General features: G+C 44.5%; 1 protein-coding gene across 1 annotated transcript in view; it reads left to right on the top strand.

The window, feature by feature from the left end:
- The first annotated feature begins 7,516 nt into the window (after positions 1 to 7,516).
- Positions 7,517 to 19,682, top strand: part of LOC118374962 (voltage-dependent P/Q-type calcium channel subunit alpha-1A-like) — a 190,746-nt gene continuing 178,580 nt past the window's right edge. The window contains 2 exon segments of the mRNA XM_052519364.1: positions 7,517 to 9,422; positions 9,425 to 9,443. Of these exon segments, the coding sequence (XP_052375324.1) occupies positions 9,155 to 9,422; positions 9,425 to 9,443 (287 nt within the window). The 5' untranslated portion in view covers positions 7,517 to 9,154.

Genomic DNA, 19,682 nt, shown 5'->3' with positions numbered 1-19,682 from the left:
GAATCAGGTGTGTCAGATATTTACCAAGCTTTTGAGTTGTTGAATCAGGTGTGTCAGGTATTTACCAAGCTTTTGAGTTGTTGAATCTGGTGTGTCAGCTATTTACCAAGCTTTTGAGTTGTTGAATCAGGTGTGTCAGATATTTACCAAGCTTTTGAGTTGTTGAATCAGGTGTGTCAGGTATTTACCAAGCTTTTGAGTTGTTGAATCTGGTGTGTCAGCTATTTACCAAGCTTTTGAGTTGTTGAGTCAGGTGTGTCAGGTATTTACCAAGCTTTTGAGTTGTTGAATCAGGTGTGTCAGGTATTTACCAAGCTTTTGAGTTGTTGAATCTGGTGTGTCAGCTATTTACCAAGCTTTTGAGTTGTTGAGTCAGGTGTGTCAGGTATTTACCAAGCTTTTGAGTTGTTGAGTCAGGTGTGTCAGCTATTTACCAAGCTTTTGAGTTGTTGAGTCAGGTGTGTTAGGTATTTACCAAGCTTTTGAGTTGTTGAATCTGGTGTGTCAGGTATTTACCAAGCTTTTGAGTTGTTGAATCAGGTGTGTCAGGTATTTACCAAGCTTTTGAGTTGTTGAATCAGGTGTGTCAGGTATTTACCAAGCTTTTGAGTTGTTGAATCTGGTGTGTCAGGTATTTACCAAGCTTTTGAGTTGTTGAATCTGGTGCGTCAGGTATTTACCAAGTCCTTTAGTAATTGAATCAGGTGTGTCAGCTATTTACCAAGCTTTTGAGTTGTTGAATCTGGTGTGTCAGCTATTTACCAAGCTTTTGAGTTGTTGAGTCAGGTGTGTCAGGTATTTACCAAGTCATTGAGTAATTGAATCAGGTGTGTCAGCTATTTACCAAGCTTTTGAGTTGTTGAATCTGGTGTGTCAGCTATTTACCAAGCTTTTGAGTTGTTGAATCAGGTGTGTCAGCTATTTACCAAGCTTTTGAGTTGTTGAATCAGGTGTGTCAGATATTTACCAAGTCCTTGAGTAATTGAATCAGGTGTGTCAGCTATTTACCAAGCTTTTGAGTTGTTGAATCTGGTGTGTCAGCTATTTACCAAGCTTTTGAGTTGTTGAGTCAGGTGTGTCAGGTATTTACCAAGCTTTTGAGTTGTTGAATCTGGTGTGTCAGGTATTTACCAAGCTTTTGAGTTGTTGAATCAGGTGTGTCAGGTATTTACCAAGCTTTTGAGTTGTTGAATCTGGTGTGTCAGGTATTTACCAAGCTTTTGAGTTGTTGAATCTGGTGCGTCAGGTATTTACCAAGTCCTTGAGTTGTTGAATCTGGTGTGTCAACTATTTACCAAGCTTTTGAGTTGTTGAATCTGGTGTGTCAGGTATTTACCAAGCTTTTGAGTTGTTGAATCAGGTGTGTCAGCTATTTACCAAGCTTTTGAGTTGTTGAATCAGGTGTGTCAGATATTTACCAAGCTTTTGAGTTGTTGAATCAGGTGTGTCAGGTATTTACCAAGCTTTTGAGTTGTTGAATCTGGTGTGTCAGCTATTTACCAAGCTTTTGAGTTGTTGAGTCAGGTGTGTCAGGTATTTACCAAGCTTTTGAGTTGTTGAATCAGGTGTGTCAGGTATTTACCAAGCTTTTGAGTTGTTGAATCTGGTGTGTCAGCTATTTACCAAGCTTTTGAGTTGTTGAGTCAGGTGTGTCAGGTATTTACCAAGCTTTTGAGTTGTTGAATCAGGTGTGTCGGGTATTTACCAAGCTTTTGAGTTGTTGAATCTGGTGTGTCAGCTATTTACCAAGCTTTTGAGTTGTTGAGTCAGGTGTGTCAGGTATTTACCAAGTCCTTGAGTAATTGAATCAGGTGTGTCAGCTATTTACCAAGCTTTTGAGTTGTTGAATCTGGTGTGTCAGCTATTTACCAAGCTTTTGAGTTGTTGAGTCAGGTGTGTCAGCTATTTACCAAGCTTTTGAGTTGTTGAGTCAGGTGTGTTAGGTATTTACCAAGCTTTTGAGTTGTTGAATCTGGTGTGTCAGGTATTTACCAAGCTTTTGAGTTGTTGAATCAGGTGTGTCAGGTATTTACCAAGCTTTTGAGTTGTTGAATCAGGTGTGTCAGGTATTTACCAAGCTTTTGAGTTGTTGAATCTGGTGTGTCAGGTATTTACCAAGCTTTTGAGTTGTTGAATCTGGTGCGTCAGGTATTTACCAAGTCCTTGAGTAATTGAATCAGGTGTGTCAGCTATTTACCAAGCTTTTGAGTTGTTGAATCTGGTGTGTCAGCTATTTACCAAGCTTTTGAGTTGTTGAGTCAGGTGTGTCAGGTATTTACCAAGTCATTGAGTAATTGAATCAGGTGTGTCAGCTATTTACCAAGCTTTTGAGTTGTTGAATCTGGTGTGTCAGCTATTTACCAAGCTTTTGAGTTGTTGAATCAGGTGTGTCAGCTATTTACCAAGCTTTTGAGTTGTTGAATCAGGTGTGTCAGATATTTACCAAGTCCTTGAGTAATTGAATCAGGTGTGTCAGCTATTTACCAAGCTTTTGAGTTGTTGAATCTGGTGTGTCAGCTATTTACCAAGCTTTTGAGTTGTTGAGTCAGGTGTGTCAGGTATTTACCAAGCTTTTGAGTTGTTGAATCTGGTGTGTCAGGTATTTACCAAGCTTTTGAGTTGTTGAATCAGGTGTGTCAGGTATTTACCAAGCTTTTGAGTTGTTGAATCTGGTGTGTCAGGTATTTACCAAGCTTTTGAGTTGTTGAATCTGGTGCGTCAGGTATTTACCAAGTCCTTGAGTTGTTGAATCTGGTGTGTCAACTATTTACCAAGCTTTTGAGTTGTTGAATCTGGTGTGTCAGGTATTTACCAAGCTTTTGAGTTGTTGAATCTGGTGCGTCAGGTATTTACCAAGTCCTTGAGTTGTTGAATCTGGTGTGTCAACTATTTACCGAGCTTTTGAGTTGTTGAATCTGGTGGGTCAGGTACTTACAAAGCCCTTGAGTTGTTGAATTAGGTGTGTCAGCTAATGACTAAGCCCTTGAGTTGTTGAATCTGGTATGTCAGTGCAGGGCTAGAACAAATGTGTCAACAGTCTGGTGGTCCTGTAGTAGAGGACTGGAAATAAGGGGCTAAAACAGGTATCAAACAATGGACAGTTCTATTGGCCTGGAAGTTGTTGAATTGAGCAAGGAACTGTGGTCATTTTCAGCACCACGGACAGTTCTATGTGTCTCTAGTTCAGGTGTGTGTCCAAATAACCATACTAGTGTACTAAATCATTTGCGAAAAAGATTTATAGTATGTGAAATTTGAAATGCATGATCTAATGCTCAAATGCATGATCTAATGTTTGATTGCGTTGACTCCCATCATTCGTTCATTTTGGTACAGTGCGTCAATTTATCTGATTATCAGCCGTTGTCAAACACTTGAGTCGGAAAAACAAGTGAATTCTAGTATATTAAATGCAGAAATGACTATGCAGTGTAAGTATGTAGTAGCCTATATGCTGCTATGGGTATTTGGACCCGGCATGTGCTTCTTAATCCTGAGGTGCATTCAGTTCGCTTGAACTTTCACTACGTTGTGGAACGGTTTTTTGCTGAACGACACGTTTTGCCAAAACGTTCATGAACAGACTTTGAGGGATGTTTGCTCCCGTTTGGTGGGTGTGCGAGGTGTGGCTTGAAGCAATGAGTGACGTATTTAAAGGCCTGTGGCCAAGCTCACAGCGTTCCCCAACCCACACCCCAACGTTTTTCAACTGGTCGTTCAGTACAGCGCTGTTTCCGTTCAATTAAACTAACATAAAAACGTACTGAACGCAGCCCTGGTCCTGGCGACCCAAATGGGTGCACACTTTCTTTTGATACCCTAGCACTACACAGCTGATTAGATAAAACAGAACTGTCTGTGATGCTGAAAATGGTTTGTTGCTGGAACTGTTGCTGTGGGTCGTTTTAAGCACCACGGACAGTTCTGTTTTACATCTTTACTTAAAATAATAAAGTAGTTGTCAGACACATTGATACAAGAGTAAAAACACTTAATTTATCTGTGTTGTGATGATATAGAATTATTATGTTTTTGAAAGTTACCAATATGTAATAGTGCCACATGACTTGTTTGAAGAAAGAAAAGTATATTTCTAAAATAGTATTAAGCAGTTTCAGGTGTAATTGATCATGATGACCGGATATCAAATTCGCTAAATACAGTTATATAGTTAAAAATACAGTTAAATAATACAGTTATACAGTTAAATAATGAGAGAAGCCATTCCCACCATCAACAAGGTAATGTGCACCACCACCGCTAATGCAGCACACTGTAATGCGTACAGCTCTACCTCCAGTTACTACTAGAGGGATGAGCACTGTGCTCAACAATGACTGGTTACAGCTCTACCTCCAGTTACCGCTAGAGGGATGAGCACTGTGCTCAACAATGACTGGTTACAGCTCTACCTCCAGTTACCGCTAGAGGGATGAGCACTGTGCTCAACAATGACTGGTTACAGCTCTACCTCCAGTTACCGCTAGAGGGATGATAACTGTGCTCAACAATGACTGGTTACAGCTCTACCTCCAGTTACCGCTAGAGGGATGAGCACTGTGCTCAACAATGACTGGTTACAGCTCTACCTCCAGTTACCGCTAGAGGGATGAGCACTGTGCTCAACAATGATTGGTTACAGCTCTACCTCCAGTTACCGCTAGAGGGATGAGCACTGTGCTCAACAATGACTGGTTACAGCTCTACCTCCAGTTACCGCTAGAGGGATGATAACTGTGCTCAACAATGACTGGTTACAGCTCTACCTCCAGTTACCGCTAGAGGGATGAGCACTGTGCTCAACAATGACTGGTTACAGCTCTACCTCCAGTTACCGCTAGAGGGATGAGAACTGTGCTCAACAATGACTGGTTACAGCTCTACCTCCAGTTACCGCTAGAGGGATGAGCACTGTGCTCAACAATGACTGGTTACAGCTCTACCTCCAGTTACCGCTAGAGGGATGAGAACTGTGCTCAACAATGACTGGTTACAGCTCTACCTCCAGTTACTCTACTGGAGGTAGAGCTGTAACCAGTCATTGTTGAGCACAGTTCTCATCCCTCTAGCAGTAACCGGAGGTAGAGCTGTAACCAGTCAAGTTTATACACTGCTCAAAAAAATTAAGGGAACACTAAAATAACACATCCTAGATCTGAATGAATGAAATATTCTTATTAAATACTTTTTTCTTTACATAGCTGAATGTGCTGACAACAAAATCACACAAAAATTATCAATGGAAATCAAATTTATCAACCCATGGAGGTCTGGATTTGGAGTCACACTCAAAATTGAAACCACACTACAGGCTGATCCAACTTTGATGTAATGTCCTTAAAACAAGTCAAAATGAGGCTCAGTAGTGTGTGTGGCCTCCACGTGCCTGTATGACCTCCCTACAACGCCTGGACATGCTCCTGATGAGGTGGCGGATGGTCTCCTGTGGCGTTGGTGGATGGGAGCGAGACATGAAGTACCAGATGTGCTCAATTGGATTCAGGTCTGGGGAACGGGCGGGCCAGTCCATAGCATCAATGCCTTCCTCTTGCAGGAACTGCTGACACACTCCAGCCACATGAGGTCACATTGTCTTGCATTAGGAGGAACCCAGGGCCAACCGCACCAGCATATGGTCTCACAAGGGGTCTGAGGATCTCATCTCGGTACCTAATGGCAGTCAAGCTACCTCTGGCAAGCACATGGAGGGCTGTGCAGCCCCCCAAAGAAATGCCACCCCACACCATGACTGACCAACCGCCAAACCGGTCATGCTGGAGGAAGTTGCAGGCAGCAGAACGTGCTCAGTGTGAACCTGCTTTCATCTGTGAAGAGCACAGGGCGCCAGTGGCGAATTTGCCAATCTTTGTGTTCTCTGGCAAATGCCAAACGTCCTGCACGGTGATGGGCTGTAAGCACAAGCCCCACCTGTGGACATCGGGCCCTCATACCACCCTCATGGAGTCTGTTTCTGACCGTTTGAGCAGACACGTGCACATTTGTGGCCTGCTGGAGGTCATTTTGCAGGGCTCTGGCAGTGCTCCTCCTGCTCCTCCTTGCACAAAGGCGGAGGTAGCGGTCCTGCTGCTGGGTTGTTGCCCTCCTACGGCCTCCTCCACGTCTCCTGATGTACTGGCCAATCTCCTGGTAGCGCCTCCATGCTCTGGACACTACGCTGACAGACACAGCAAACCATCTTGCCACAGCTCACATTGATGTGCCATCCTGGTTGAGCTGCACTACCTGAGCCACTTGTGTGGGTTGTTGACTCCGTCTCATGCTACCGCTAGAGTGAAAGCACCGCCAGCATTCAAAAGTGACCAAAACATCAGCCAGGAAGCATAGGAACTGAGAAGTGGTCTCAGGTCACCACCTGCAGCGTCTTGCTAATTGCCTATAATTTCCACCTGTTGTCTATTCCATTTGCACAACAGCATGTGACATTTATTGTCAATCAGTGTTGCTTCCTAAGTGGACAGTTTGATTTCACAGAAGTGTGATTGACTTGGAATTACATTGTGTTGTTTAAGTGTTCCCTTTATTTTTTTGAGCAGTGTATATTGACCAGACACAATATACATGATGACTCCAAATATGGAATAATTCGCAGATCGCCCGTAAGTCCATGTCCTCTTGATCATTTACCATTCAAAGCGGCTACTATTTCGGGCGGAAATACCAGCACCAACTCAACACAAATTGCAGAAAGTAGAAACCACAAATACAAATTCGTATTCATTCATATAGTCACAGGGTATTTTTAGGCATATATAGACTCCACTTCATTTGCACATCATGTAGCCAGAATTGTGCATTTGATTTCACAATGCTCGGCAATGCCAATGGACGAAGGACATTAGGGACGGCCGTACCTTGAGCATTAGGTGACATGCATGCGGGACTGAAGAGAGAGAGGGAGGGCGAGAGGGAAGAGCACGAGCACCTGCTCGGATCCAGAGAACGAGAGGAACTGGGGTGGAAGAGCGAGAGAGCCCGTAGAGGAAGAGCGAGAGACGAGGGAGGGAGAACTTTCCATTAATTTCCAAATGTCTGCAGCTAAGAATAGCCTGTCGACGTTTCTCTCTGCACGTTCCCTAACGCGGGCTCTCTCTCTCTCTCTCTCTCTCTCTCTCTCTCTCTCTCTCTCTCTCGCACACACGCACGCACACACGCACAAACACACACACAGGATGCCACACATCTCCCCCGAGACGCGCGCACGTGTACGCACACACGCTCGCTGTCTCACGCCAGGGGGTGCAGCTGTATCCCCTCGCGCGAGCTACACACGCCAGGAGAGATGTACCCCCCCACCAACCTCTTCCTCCCTCACCAAAACACACATAGCTCACACACAAGGCTGACCTTGACACAGTTACCAGGTCGTTCATGAAATAGCAATAAAAACAAACATAATCATCCATCCATCTCGACCCCCCCACACTCTCACAATCACCAAGCAACCATGTCCCTCCGCGGATCTCTTTCACCACAGAGGTATTTTACGCATTATTTTTCCATTGATGTGTGCTAGAATGTGTGTACGACAGGGACAGGCATCGTGAATCCAGGGCTGGGCATATGGCTATAGTTCCTAAAGAAATCAGGGCTCACCTCACCGTGCACGGGTCTGGAACTTGAACGAAGGGGAGCGAGGAGTGAGTCTGTGAGTGGGGGCTGTGTGCGTCATGTGCTGCAGCGCCTGGCGGCAACACACACGCACAGGTTTCGGGACAGAGCTTTTCTCAGGCATTCAGCGCTGAATTGATCGGCTCTAGTCGCTTAGTAGACTATAGTCCAAAATACTGGCGGATCTGGACGGAGACAATTTCGTGTTCTGATCTCTTAAAAAAAACATTTCTAGTCATTTCTACTATTTCTAAATAAAAGGGGGGGCTATTTCCTCCATTTCCATCCATCCATTCTTCCATCTTTCCCTCCCCTAAGTGCCTCTGGACGGATAGCCGAGGAGGCCGTGGAGCGCACTTGTTCAGGAAGGGGAGAAAGAGGACGAGCAGGACACTGTTTTTTCCAGCGGGCAGAGGCACTCTGCGGGGAGGGGTTGGTGTTCGACTTTCACGGCTTCTGCACTGCGCTCGACCCGCTTGTGGAGATCACGATGACTGGTGGCGAGACACCCGAGCGGTGGCGGATGCTCCCCACTCTGCTATGGTGATGTTGCCCGCGTCCAAATGTCCCCTCCTCGGATGAGACCACGTATGAATGGACGGCTGTGCAGGTGATGGAGAGAATATGATCATTGTGTCGAGAGGGACATCATTGCATTGTTGATTCAGCTCTAATAGTACCCTACATTACATTACAAACCACGACGGATTTCAATTAAAGATGATTATTGAATGCAAATAAGAACAATCAACAAATGTCACATTTATTCTTTTCGTGTATAAGGATGCCAGTTCATCTTTGCGCGCGTGTAAAGCGAGTGTGAGGTGGCGGGAGACAAATTAGCCAGTGTACCAAACATTGCGGATGTTACAAAATAAATAAATAATTATAGATTTTAGCTATTTTTTCCAACATGTTTTGGTGTCTGAAACGGACCATGGCAATCACGACCAACATGCCCGGTTGAGGGGAAACACTTGGTGGATTTATTTTCTTATTTTGATAATCTGATTGATTTTAATATTGTGCTGTGGTCATGATGACAACGATGGAGCAGCCATGGAGAACATGAAACATTTATACTAACTCATCTTGGAATGTCCCCAATCTGATATCCCCAATATCTCAACAGAGCCTTACTCTTCTTTTTTGGACATCTAAAAACGACCTGAAGAAGAATTGTGAATCCTACTGCACTGATAGTCGTGCAACAAGCCAAGCTATCCACCCCACCCCCACCCCCACCCCCACCCCAAGTTGCATTTTTTTTTTACACCTGCACTTGACCATTAGTACTAACCACAGAGAGAGACCAAAGCCTAGATGGCATCTTCATCTTGTAAAGGCTGCACCATATAGGCTTACCGCCCGGCAACTCTCCCCCTATGCAGGTGGAAGAAGCAGAATAAAACAGTTGAGTGTCTGAGCAGTCCGCAGGCAGATGGGATGTAATGTTGTGTGGTCGTGCTGAGCATTCGCCTCCTTCTCAGCTACAGCTGCTTTCTAAAGAGTTGGTGTCCAGAGAATGGCGCGGTTTGAAAACGAGATGCCGTCCAGGTATGGCGGCGGCCACGGCCATGGACCAGGGCATGGACCTGGAGGCCCTGGCCGCGGCGGCAGCCGGCAGGGCGGCCCGCCTGGAGGCCCCGGGGGACAGCGGGTCTACAAGCAGTCCATGGCGCAGAGAGCCCGGACCATGGCCCTGTACAACCCCATCCCGGTGCGTCAGAACTGCTTCACCGTCAACCGCTCGCTGTTCATCTTCAGCGAGGATAACTTTGTGAGAAAATACGCCAAAAGATTACAGAATGGCCATATCCTTTACATGTTTCTCATCACTGTGTATCATAACATCAGTGCTAAACCCCGAATATCAGGTAGGCCCACTGTACTTGCAATGTTATTATAATGGGAAGATGATCTAATGATGGGACCTATCTATGTGGCTCTACCATTAGCCAATTAGGTGGGGCATCAGGCTAGTGTGAGCATGTAATGATGACAACATAGCCTACTAGACAACAATACTCAAAGGCCTTCCTGGTGCTGTAGTGTGTGGTGATTCAACAGAAACCTGTAGACATGATAGGTTTAGGATCCACTGAATGTTTGTATTTGGGCGTCATTGATATGATTTTTGTCATTATGAACAATAATGTTGTTATTAAGGGCTTTCATCAATTGCAGTCACCAATGGCCACTTTTTTGAGAGAGAGAGAGAGAGAGAGAGAGAGAGAGAGAGAGAGAGAGAGAGAGAGAGAGAGAGAGAGAGAGAGAGAGAGAGAGAGAGAGAGAGAGAGAGAGAGAGAGAGAGAGAGAGAGAGAGAGAGAGAGAGAGAGAGAGAGAGAGAGAGAGAGAGAGAGAGAGAGAGAGAGAGAGAGAGAGAGAGAGAGAGAGAGAGATGTTTGTAGTGCAGAGCTGCTGGTTGCTGATGTCAGCATGTTCAGTCTCAGCTCAGGAAAAACAGTGAAGGGGAAGGCAAGGAGGGAGGGAGAGAGTGTATACTGCCACCACTTCCGCTTGGACTGAGAGAATGGAGTGAACTGGGCCTTGTCCTTATCAGCGCACATATCTCTAGGTTTTCACTGATGGATCATGCCTGTGGTGTGCTGGAGTGTGTGTGTGCCTGACTACCTGCGTGTGTGTGTTTGTGTGTGTGTGTGTGTGTTGTCTGTGTGTCCATGTTTCCCCCTGACTGTTTGTGTGTGTGCCTGCTTGTGTTTTCTCTTTGTGTGTGTGTGTGCGTGCATGTGTGTGTCAGGCCAGACACAACTGCCCCTGACTGCATGTATGTATGTGTGTGCCCACTGTGCCCATATGTATGTGTGTGCCCACTGTGCCCATCTGTGTGTGGCACACTGGACCTACAGTGTCTGCTACTATTCTGCCAGTCTTAGTGTTATTTTTTATTTAAAAAAATATAATTTTCTTTATTATTTTCTCCTAACCCAGAGCAGAGCAGACACAGCCTAACCCTAACCCTAACCCTAACCCTAACCCTAACCCTAACCCTAACCCTAACCCTAACCCAGAGCAGAGCAGACACAGCCTAACCCTAACCCTAACCCCAACCCTAACCCTAACCCTAACCCAGAGCAGAGCAGAAACAGCCCAACCCTAACCCTAACCCCAACCCTAACCCTAACCCTAACCCAGAGCAGAGCAGAAACAGCCTACCCCTAACCCTAACCCTAACCCTAACCCTAACCCAGAGCAGAGCAGAAACAGCCTAACCCTACCCACCCCTCTGCTAATTGGAGTAAACTATTGGACAACAACACTTACGCTTCTTCTTCCAGTTTCTACATTTTTACAGACACAATGCACCTTACAACAGTTATCTTTTGTTTTGTTTTTAACCCCATCCTTCAGTCTTAGTGTTAGCATAGCACCATTTTGGGAGAAACAGGGAGTGATTTGGGCAGTGTCTGTTCTCCTGTTGGAAGCTGTGAGGCTGTCAGGACGAGAGGAAAGTAGAATAATGATAGCATTGATCTGTAGTGATGGGTCAGAAATGATACACTCTAATTGGCCTGCTGCTCTGGCAAATGGATGAGATTGTTTTAAGGCTTTTGAATCGTATCTGTTCAATTGTTTGAATGGAGATTGAACACAGATGTGTGTGAAATATGTTCAATACATGTTACTCTATGAGCATGTGTGGGAGCTTGCCTCTGTACCGTTTTGAAAAAGGGATTTTGAATATGTATTGAATGTGTTGGATTGTGGACATTGTCTCTTCTGCACACCCCTACCTAGTTCAGATGGTTTTGTCCTCTCTGGTTTTGTTTGAAAATGCTGGATGTTGATCTAAGTGTGTTCAGGGTAATAGTTTAGCAGTGTCTCATCTTCTTCCTCTATCACCCTTTCTCTCTTCTTCTCCACATCTCCCTCTCTTCCTACATCTCTCTCTCCTGCTTTTCTCTCTCCCCTCCATTCCTCTATCATCACCTTCTCTCCCTCTACCCCTCGCTCTCTCTCACTCTCTCACCCTTTCTCTCTGCCTCCTCTCCCTCCTCCTCTATCTACCTTCTCCTATATTTCCTATCTTCCTCTCTCTCTCCCTCTAACTCCCTCCTCTATCTCTCTCCTCCTCTATCTCTCCCCTCATCTATCACCCTATCCCTTTAAATCTCACTCCTTCTCCTGTTTCCTTAGTTACTCCCTTACCTCTCATGCCCCCTTCCCCCTCCGCCCCCCACACACACGCACACGCACACACACACACACATACACACACACACACACACACACACACACACACACACACACACACACACACACACACACACACACACACACACACACACACACACACACACACACACAAATCTCAAACTTCTTGAACTTTGATTTTATAGATTTACTGTACACTCTTAGAAAAAAGGGTTCCAAAACGGTTCTCCGGCTATGGGTTCCCTTTTTTGTTCCATAAAGAAAAACCCTTTTTGGTTTCAGGTAGAACTCTTTTTGGGTTCCATGTAGAGCCCTCTGTGTAAAGGGTTCTACCTGGAACCAAAAAGGGTTATTCAAAGGGTTTTCCTATGGGGACATACGTGGTCACTACCAGTAAGACAACACAAAGGTCCCAGTGGCACCTTGTTTACTGTACCCATTTGACTCATGTTATCCATAAGATAAGGGTTTATGTCAAAGTAACTATGTGAAACAAACTGAAAGCCGGCAGAATGGTTGTTCACACATATTCTCATGCAGCAGTGAAAGAGGGTGACTTTATTTTGTCTCACCCTGGAAATTCAGTAAACAGTTTTGAATTGTATAGCACATTCTGTCACTCTCATAACTGTCTCTCCTATTACCTGAGATGCTCTGCTCTGTCCCAGATCAACTGTCATGACCCCTTGACCTCTAACCTATAACCCCTCCCCTTGCCCTATCCTGTGTAATATACTAGCTCATACACTAACTCCCCAAGGGATGAGGCACTGAGGGAGGTATGGAGGTCAGTTCACCCTTTGTGTGTGTGCTTCTTTTCATACTTGGTTGTATTTATTTATGTATCTATGTACTAAAGCCCAGGATGTTCCGTGGTATTTATGGATTTTGACTGTTACTCTGTACATCACATCACATCACATAACACTGGGATGGAAATCCTACCATCACAAATGAGAGAGGGAGAAAGCCCAGAAAAAGCAAGGGCAAATGGATAAAGAAAAATGAGAGATAGAGAGACAGAGAGACAGAGAGAACGAGAGACAGAGAGATAGAGAGACAGAGAGACAGAGAGACAGAGAGAACGAGAGAAAGAGAGACAGAGAGATAGAGAGACAGAGAGACAGAGAGATAGAGAGAATGAGAGACAGAGAGAATGAGAGACAGAGAGATAGAGAGACAGAGAGACAGAGAGATAGAGAGACAGAGACAGAGAGAACGAGAGACAGAGAGACAGAGAGACAGAGAGACAGAGAGACAGAGAGAGAGAGATAGAGAGACAGAGACAGAGAGAACGAGAGACAGAGAGACAGAGACAGAGAGAAAGAGAGACAGAGAGATAGAGAGACAGAGAGATAGAGAGACAGAGAGACAGAGAGACAGCCCAGTATCGTTAAACCCCAGTGTTTTCTTTGCTGTGTGGAATCAGGGATCTACATTCAATCTGCAGAATGTAAATGATTTATTGGCCGTTCTCTCCTTAGCTGCTCTCTGCTATATGTATTGTGATTCTCATGATTCTATATGTATTGTGATCCTCATGATTCTATATGTATTGTGATTCTCATGATTCTATATGTATTGTGATTCTCACGATTCTATATGTATTGTGATTCTCATGATTCTATATCTATTGTGATTCTCATGATTCTATATGTATTGTGATTCTCATGATTCTATATGTATTGTGATTCTCATGATTCTATATGTATTGTGATTCTCATGATTCTATATGTATTGTGATTCTCATGATTCTATATGTATTGTGATTCTCACGATTCTATATGTATTGTGATTCTATATGTATTGTGATTCTCACGATTCTATATGTATTGTGATTCTCATGATTCTATATGTATTGTGATTCTCATGATTCTATATGTATTGTGATTCTATATGTATTGTGACTCTCATGATTCTATATGTATTGTGATTCTCATGATTCTATATGTATTGTGATTCTCACGATTCTATATGTATTGTGATTCTCATGATTCTATATGTATTGTGATTCTCACGATTCTATATGTATTGTGATTCTCATGATTCTATATGTATTGTGATTCTCATGATTCTATATGTATTGTGATTCTCATGATTCTATATGTATTGTGATTCTCATGATTCTATATGTATTGTGATTCTCATGATTCTATATGTATTGTGATTCTCATGATTCTATATGTATTGTGATCCTCATGATTCTATATGTATTGTGATTCTCACGATTCTATATGTATTGTGATTCTCATGATTCTATATGTATTGTGATTCTCATGATTCTATATGTATTGTGATTCTCACGATTCTATATGTATTGCGATTCGATACTGCGATTTGACTGTAATTTGATGTTCTAAACATATTTCTCATGAGAAAATTAGTTTTGATCAGACATGGAAATAAAAGTGCTGAAAAAATGTTGGCTCACTATTTAAAAAGAAGACGGAGAACAAGCTATAGGATAAAAAATACCTGCGTTTCGGTGCAGGTACAGCTGACTAGCACTAGGTAACGCAACACACACACACACACACACACACACACACACACACACACACACACACACACACACACACACACACACACACACACACACACACACACACACACACACACACACACACACCACATGGCAGCAGGTACAGCTGACTCGCACTAGGTAACGCAGCACACTCATACACACACACCACACGGCATCAGGTACAGCTGACTAGCACTAGGTAACGCAACACACGCATACACACACACCACACGGCATCAGGTACAGCTGACTAGCACTAGGTAACGCAACACACTCACACACACACACCACACGGCAGCAGGTACAGCTGACTAGCACTAGGTAACGCAACACACTCACACACACACACCACACGGCAGCAGGTACAACTGACTAGCACTAGGTAACGCAACACACTCACACACACACACACACACACACCACACGGCAGCAGGTACAGCTGACTAGCACTAGGTAACACAACACACTCACACACACACACACACCACACGGCAGCAGGTACAGCTGACTAGCACTAGGTAACGCAACACACTCACACACACACACCACACGGCAGCATGTACAGCTGACTAGCACTAGGTAACGCAACACACTCACACACACACACACACCACACGGCAGCATGTACAGCTGACTAGCACTAGGTAACGCAACACACTCACACACACACACCACACGGCAGCATGTACAGCTGACTAGCACTAGGTAACGCAACGCACTCACACACACACACCACACGGCAGCATGTACAGCTGACTAGCACTAGGTAACGCAACACACTCACACACACACACCACACGGCAGCATGTACAGCTGACTAGCACTAGGTAACGCAACCAACACACACACACACACCACATGGCAGCAGGTACAGCTGACTCGCACTAGGTAACGCAACACACACACACCACACGGCAGCAGGTACAGCTGACTAGCACTAGGTAACGCAACACACACACACACACCACACGGCAGCAGGTACAGCTGACTAGCACTAGGTAACGCAACACACTCACACACACACACACACCACATGGCAGCAGGTACAGCTGACTCGCACTAGGTAACGCAACACACACACACACACCACACGGCAGCAGGTACAGCTGACTAGCACTAGGTAACGCAACGCACTCACTCACACACACACACACACACACACCACACGGCAGCAGGTACAGCTGACTAGCACTAGGTAACGCAACGCACTCACACACACACACCACACGGCAGCAGGTACAGCTGACTAGCACTAGGTAACGCAACACACGCATACACGCACGCACACGCACACACACACGCGCACACGCACCCACACACACCACACGGCAGCAGGAAGCCTAGTGGTTAGCGCGTTGGACTAGTAACTAAAAGGTTGCAAGATCGAATCCCCGAGCTAACAAGGTAAAAATCTGTCGTTCTGCCCCTGAACAGGCAGTTAACCCACTGTTCCTAGGCCGTCATTGAAAATAACAATTTGTTCTTAACTGACATGCCTAGTTAAATAAAGGTTGAATAAAAACAGACACACCACACACTGTTTCAAGAAACCAATATCCAATAACACACTCTAGTACATTGTAACGCACACAGATACACAGTAGTGACGGGGGAAGAAATCGGTGCAGTTGGACAACATTATATCGATACTTTGACTCTCCAAGTATCTATTTGTAAAAATAAATAAATATACAGTACCAGTCAAAAGTTTGGACACACCTACTCATTCTAGGGTTTTTCTGCATTTGGACTATTTTCTAAATTGTAAAAATAACAGTGAAGACATCAAAACTATGAAGTAACACATATGGAATCATGTAGTAACCAACAAAGTGTTAAACGTAAATGTAAATGTAAAACATATTTAAAATGTGAGATTCTTCAAAGTAGCCACCCTTTGCCTTGATGGCAGCTTTGCACACTCTTGGCATTCTCTGAACCAGCATCATGAGGTAGTCACCTGGAATGCATTTCAATTAACAGGTATGCCTTGTTAAAAGTACATTTGTGGAATTGATTTCCTTCATTTGAGCAAATCAGTTGTATTGTGACAAGGTACAGAAGATAGCCCTATTTGGTAAAAGACCAAGTCCATATTATGGCAAGAACAGCTCAAATAAGCAACCAGAAATGACAGTCAAGCATTGCCTTAAGACATGAAGGTCAGTCAATCTGGAACATTTCAAGCAGTTTGAAAGTTTCTTCAAGTGCAGTCACAAAAACATCAAGCGCTATGATGAAACTGGCTCTCATGAGGACCGCCAAAGGAATGGAAGACCCAGAGTTACCTCTGCTGCAGAGGACAAGTTCATTAGAGTTAACAGCACCTCAGATTGCAGCCCCAATAAATGCTTCACAGAGTTTAAGTAACAGACGCATCTCGACATCAACTGTTCAGAGGAGATTGTGTGAATCAGGCCTTCATGGTCGAATTGCTGCAAAGAAACCACTACTAAAGGACACCAATAAGAGGAGACTTGCTTGGGCCAAGAAACACGTGCAATGGACATTAGACCAGTAGAAATCTGTCCTTTGGTCTGATGAGCCCAAGCAGAGTAGGTGAGCGGATGATCTCTGCATGTGTGGTTCCCACCATGAAGCATGGAGGTGGAGGTGTGATGGTGTGGGGTGCTTTGGTGGTGACACTGTCTGTCATTTATCAAGGCACACTTAACCAGCATGGCTACCACAGCATTCTGCAGCGACACTTCATCCCACCTGGTTTGTTCTTAGTGGGACTATCATTTGTTCTTCAACAGGACAATGACCCAACACACCTCCAGAGTGTGTAAGGGCTACTTGACCAAGAAGGAGAGTGATGGAGTGCTGCATCTACCATAAGACGCCTCCAACGTCGTTTTAGAGCATTTGGCAGTAGGTCCAACCGGCCTCACAACCACAGACCACGTGTATGGTGTCGTGTGGGCGAAGGGTTTGCTGATGTCAACGGTATGAACAGAGTGCCCCATGGTGGTTGTGGGGTTATGGTATTGGCAGGCATAAACTATAGACAAAGAACACAATTGCATTTTATTGTTGGCAATTTGAATGCACAGCGATACCGTGACGAGGTCCTGAGGCCAATCGTCGTGTCATTCATCAGCCACCATTACCTCATGTTTCAGCATGATAATGCATGGCCCCATGTCGCAAGGATCTGTACACAATTCCTGGAAGCTGAAAATGTCCCAGTTCTTCTATTCGCCTGCATACTCATTAGACTTGTCACCCATTGATCATGTTTGGGATGCAGCATGTTCCAGTTCCTGCCAGTATCTAGCAATTTCAGACAGCCATTGAAGAGGAGTAGGACAACATTCCACAGGCCACAATCAACAGCCTGATCAACTCTATGAGAAGGAGATGTGTCGCGCTGCATGAGGCAAATGGTGGTCCCAGCAGATACTGACTGGTTTTCTGATCCACGCCCCTACCTTTTTTAAGGTGTCTGACCATCAGATGCATATCTGTATTCCCAGTCATGTGAAATCCATAGATTAGGGCCTAATTTATTTATTTAAATTAACTGATTTCCTTATATAAGCTGATACTCAGTAAAATATTTGAAATTGTTGCAACAATTTCATGCAAAAACATGCAACAATTTCAAATATTTATATATTTTTACAAATCGATACTTGGAGTCAATGTATCAATATAATATAGTCCAAAATACTATTGTGATAATATATGCCATTTAGCAGACACTTTTATCCAAAGCGACTTACAGTCATGTGTGCATACATTCTACGTATGTGTGGTCCCAGGAATCGAACCCACTACCCTGGCATTACAAGCACCATGCTCTACCAACTGAGCTACAGAAGGATGATATGTAGCTGTACCAATTTCTTCCCCCATCACTACTGTGTTACCATGTGTGTTATTTGACATTGGTTTCTGGAAAGTGTGTGCGTGTGTGTGTGTTTGTTTACTGGTGTAAATTATGAGGTACCAGTGTGGAATAGGTATCACACACACGCGCACGCACACACACACACACACACACACACACACACACACACACACACACACACACACACACACACACACACACACACACACACACACACACACACACACACACACACACACACACACACACACACACACACACACACACACACACACACACACACACACACACAGCGGCCTGTTGTCTCTACCAACTTAGTCACGTCTCCTGGTCTGGATCACTCACTTCCCGCCAGACAAAAAAATAACAAAGGCTGTATGAAAGACTTTCACTGGCGAGACCTCCTCCCTCCCTCCCTCCCTCCCTCCCTCCCTCCCTCCCTCCCTCCCTCCCTCCCTCCCTCCCTCCCTCCCTCCCTCCCTCCCTCTTCCATCCAATCCCTCACTCTCTCTATACTTCTCCCTCTTCTTCCATCCAATCCATCACTATCTCTATACTTCTCCCTCTTCTTCCATCCAATCCATCACTCTCTCTATACTTCTCCCTCTTCTTTCTTCCAATCATCACTCTCACTATTCCTCTTCTTTCTTCCAATCCATCACTCTCACTATTCCTCCTCCTCTTCTTTCTTCCGTTCCATCACTCTCGCTATACCTCCTCCTCTTCTTCCTTCCTATTCCATAGTGTTTCTTCCTCCTGAGTGGGTGTGTGTATGCGTGTTTTTGTGTAGGCGCTATACACTGAGTGTACAAAATATATATATATCATTGTTTTTATTATCATTTAGCTATTCTAACGGTTATTACGATGACCACGGTTGTTTTGTCTGACCAATAACCATCATCCAAAATTCCATGACCGTTACAGCCTTAATTATCCATCAGAAATGGAAACCAGGCTACTCTGACCTGACTATACCTTTGCCAGGCCCACGCTTCTGCTGTGTATCTACAACATGGATATACACTGAGTTTACAAAACATTAGGAACACCTACTCTTTCCATGACAGACTGACCAGATAAATTCAGGTGAAAGCTGTGATAACTTATTGATATCACTTGTTTTATCCACTTCAATCAGTGTAGATGAAGGGGAGGAGAGGTTAAAGAAGGATTTTAAGCCTTCAGACAAATGAGACATGGATTGTGTGTGTGGGCCATTCAGTGGGTGAATGGGCAAGACAACAAAATGTAAGTGCCTTTATAAAGCTGCTGGGTTTTTCACGCTCAACAGTTTCCTGTGTGCATCAAGAATGGTCCACCACCCAGAGGACATCCAGCCAACTTGACACAACTGTGGGAAGCATTGGTAATCAACATGGGCAGCATCCCTGTGGAAAGCTTTCGACACCTTGTAGAGTCCATGTTCTGACGAATTGAGGCTGTTCTGAGGGGAAAGGGCGGGTCCAACTCAATATTAGGAAGGTGTTTTTTAA

The sequence above is a fragment of the Oncorhynchus keta genome, chromosome 5 (genome assembly GCF_023373465.1).
Source record: "Oncorhynchus keta strain PuntledgeMale-10-30-2019 chromosome 5, Oket_V2, whole genome shotgun sequence".
Taxonomy (NCBI): domain Eukaryota; kingdom Metazoa; phylum Chordata; class Actinopteri; order Salmoniformes; family Salmonidae; genus Oncorhynchus; species Oncorhynchus keta.
This window is presented reverse-complemented; position numbering and strand designations above follow the sequence as displayed.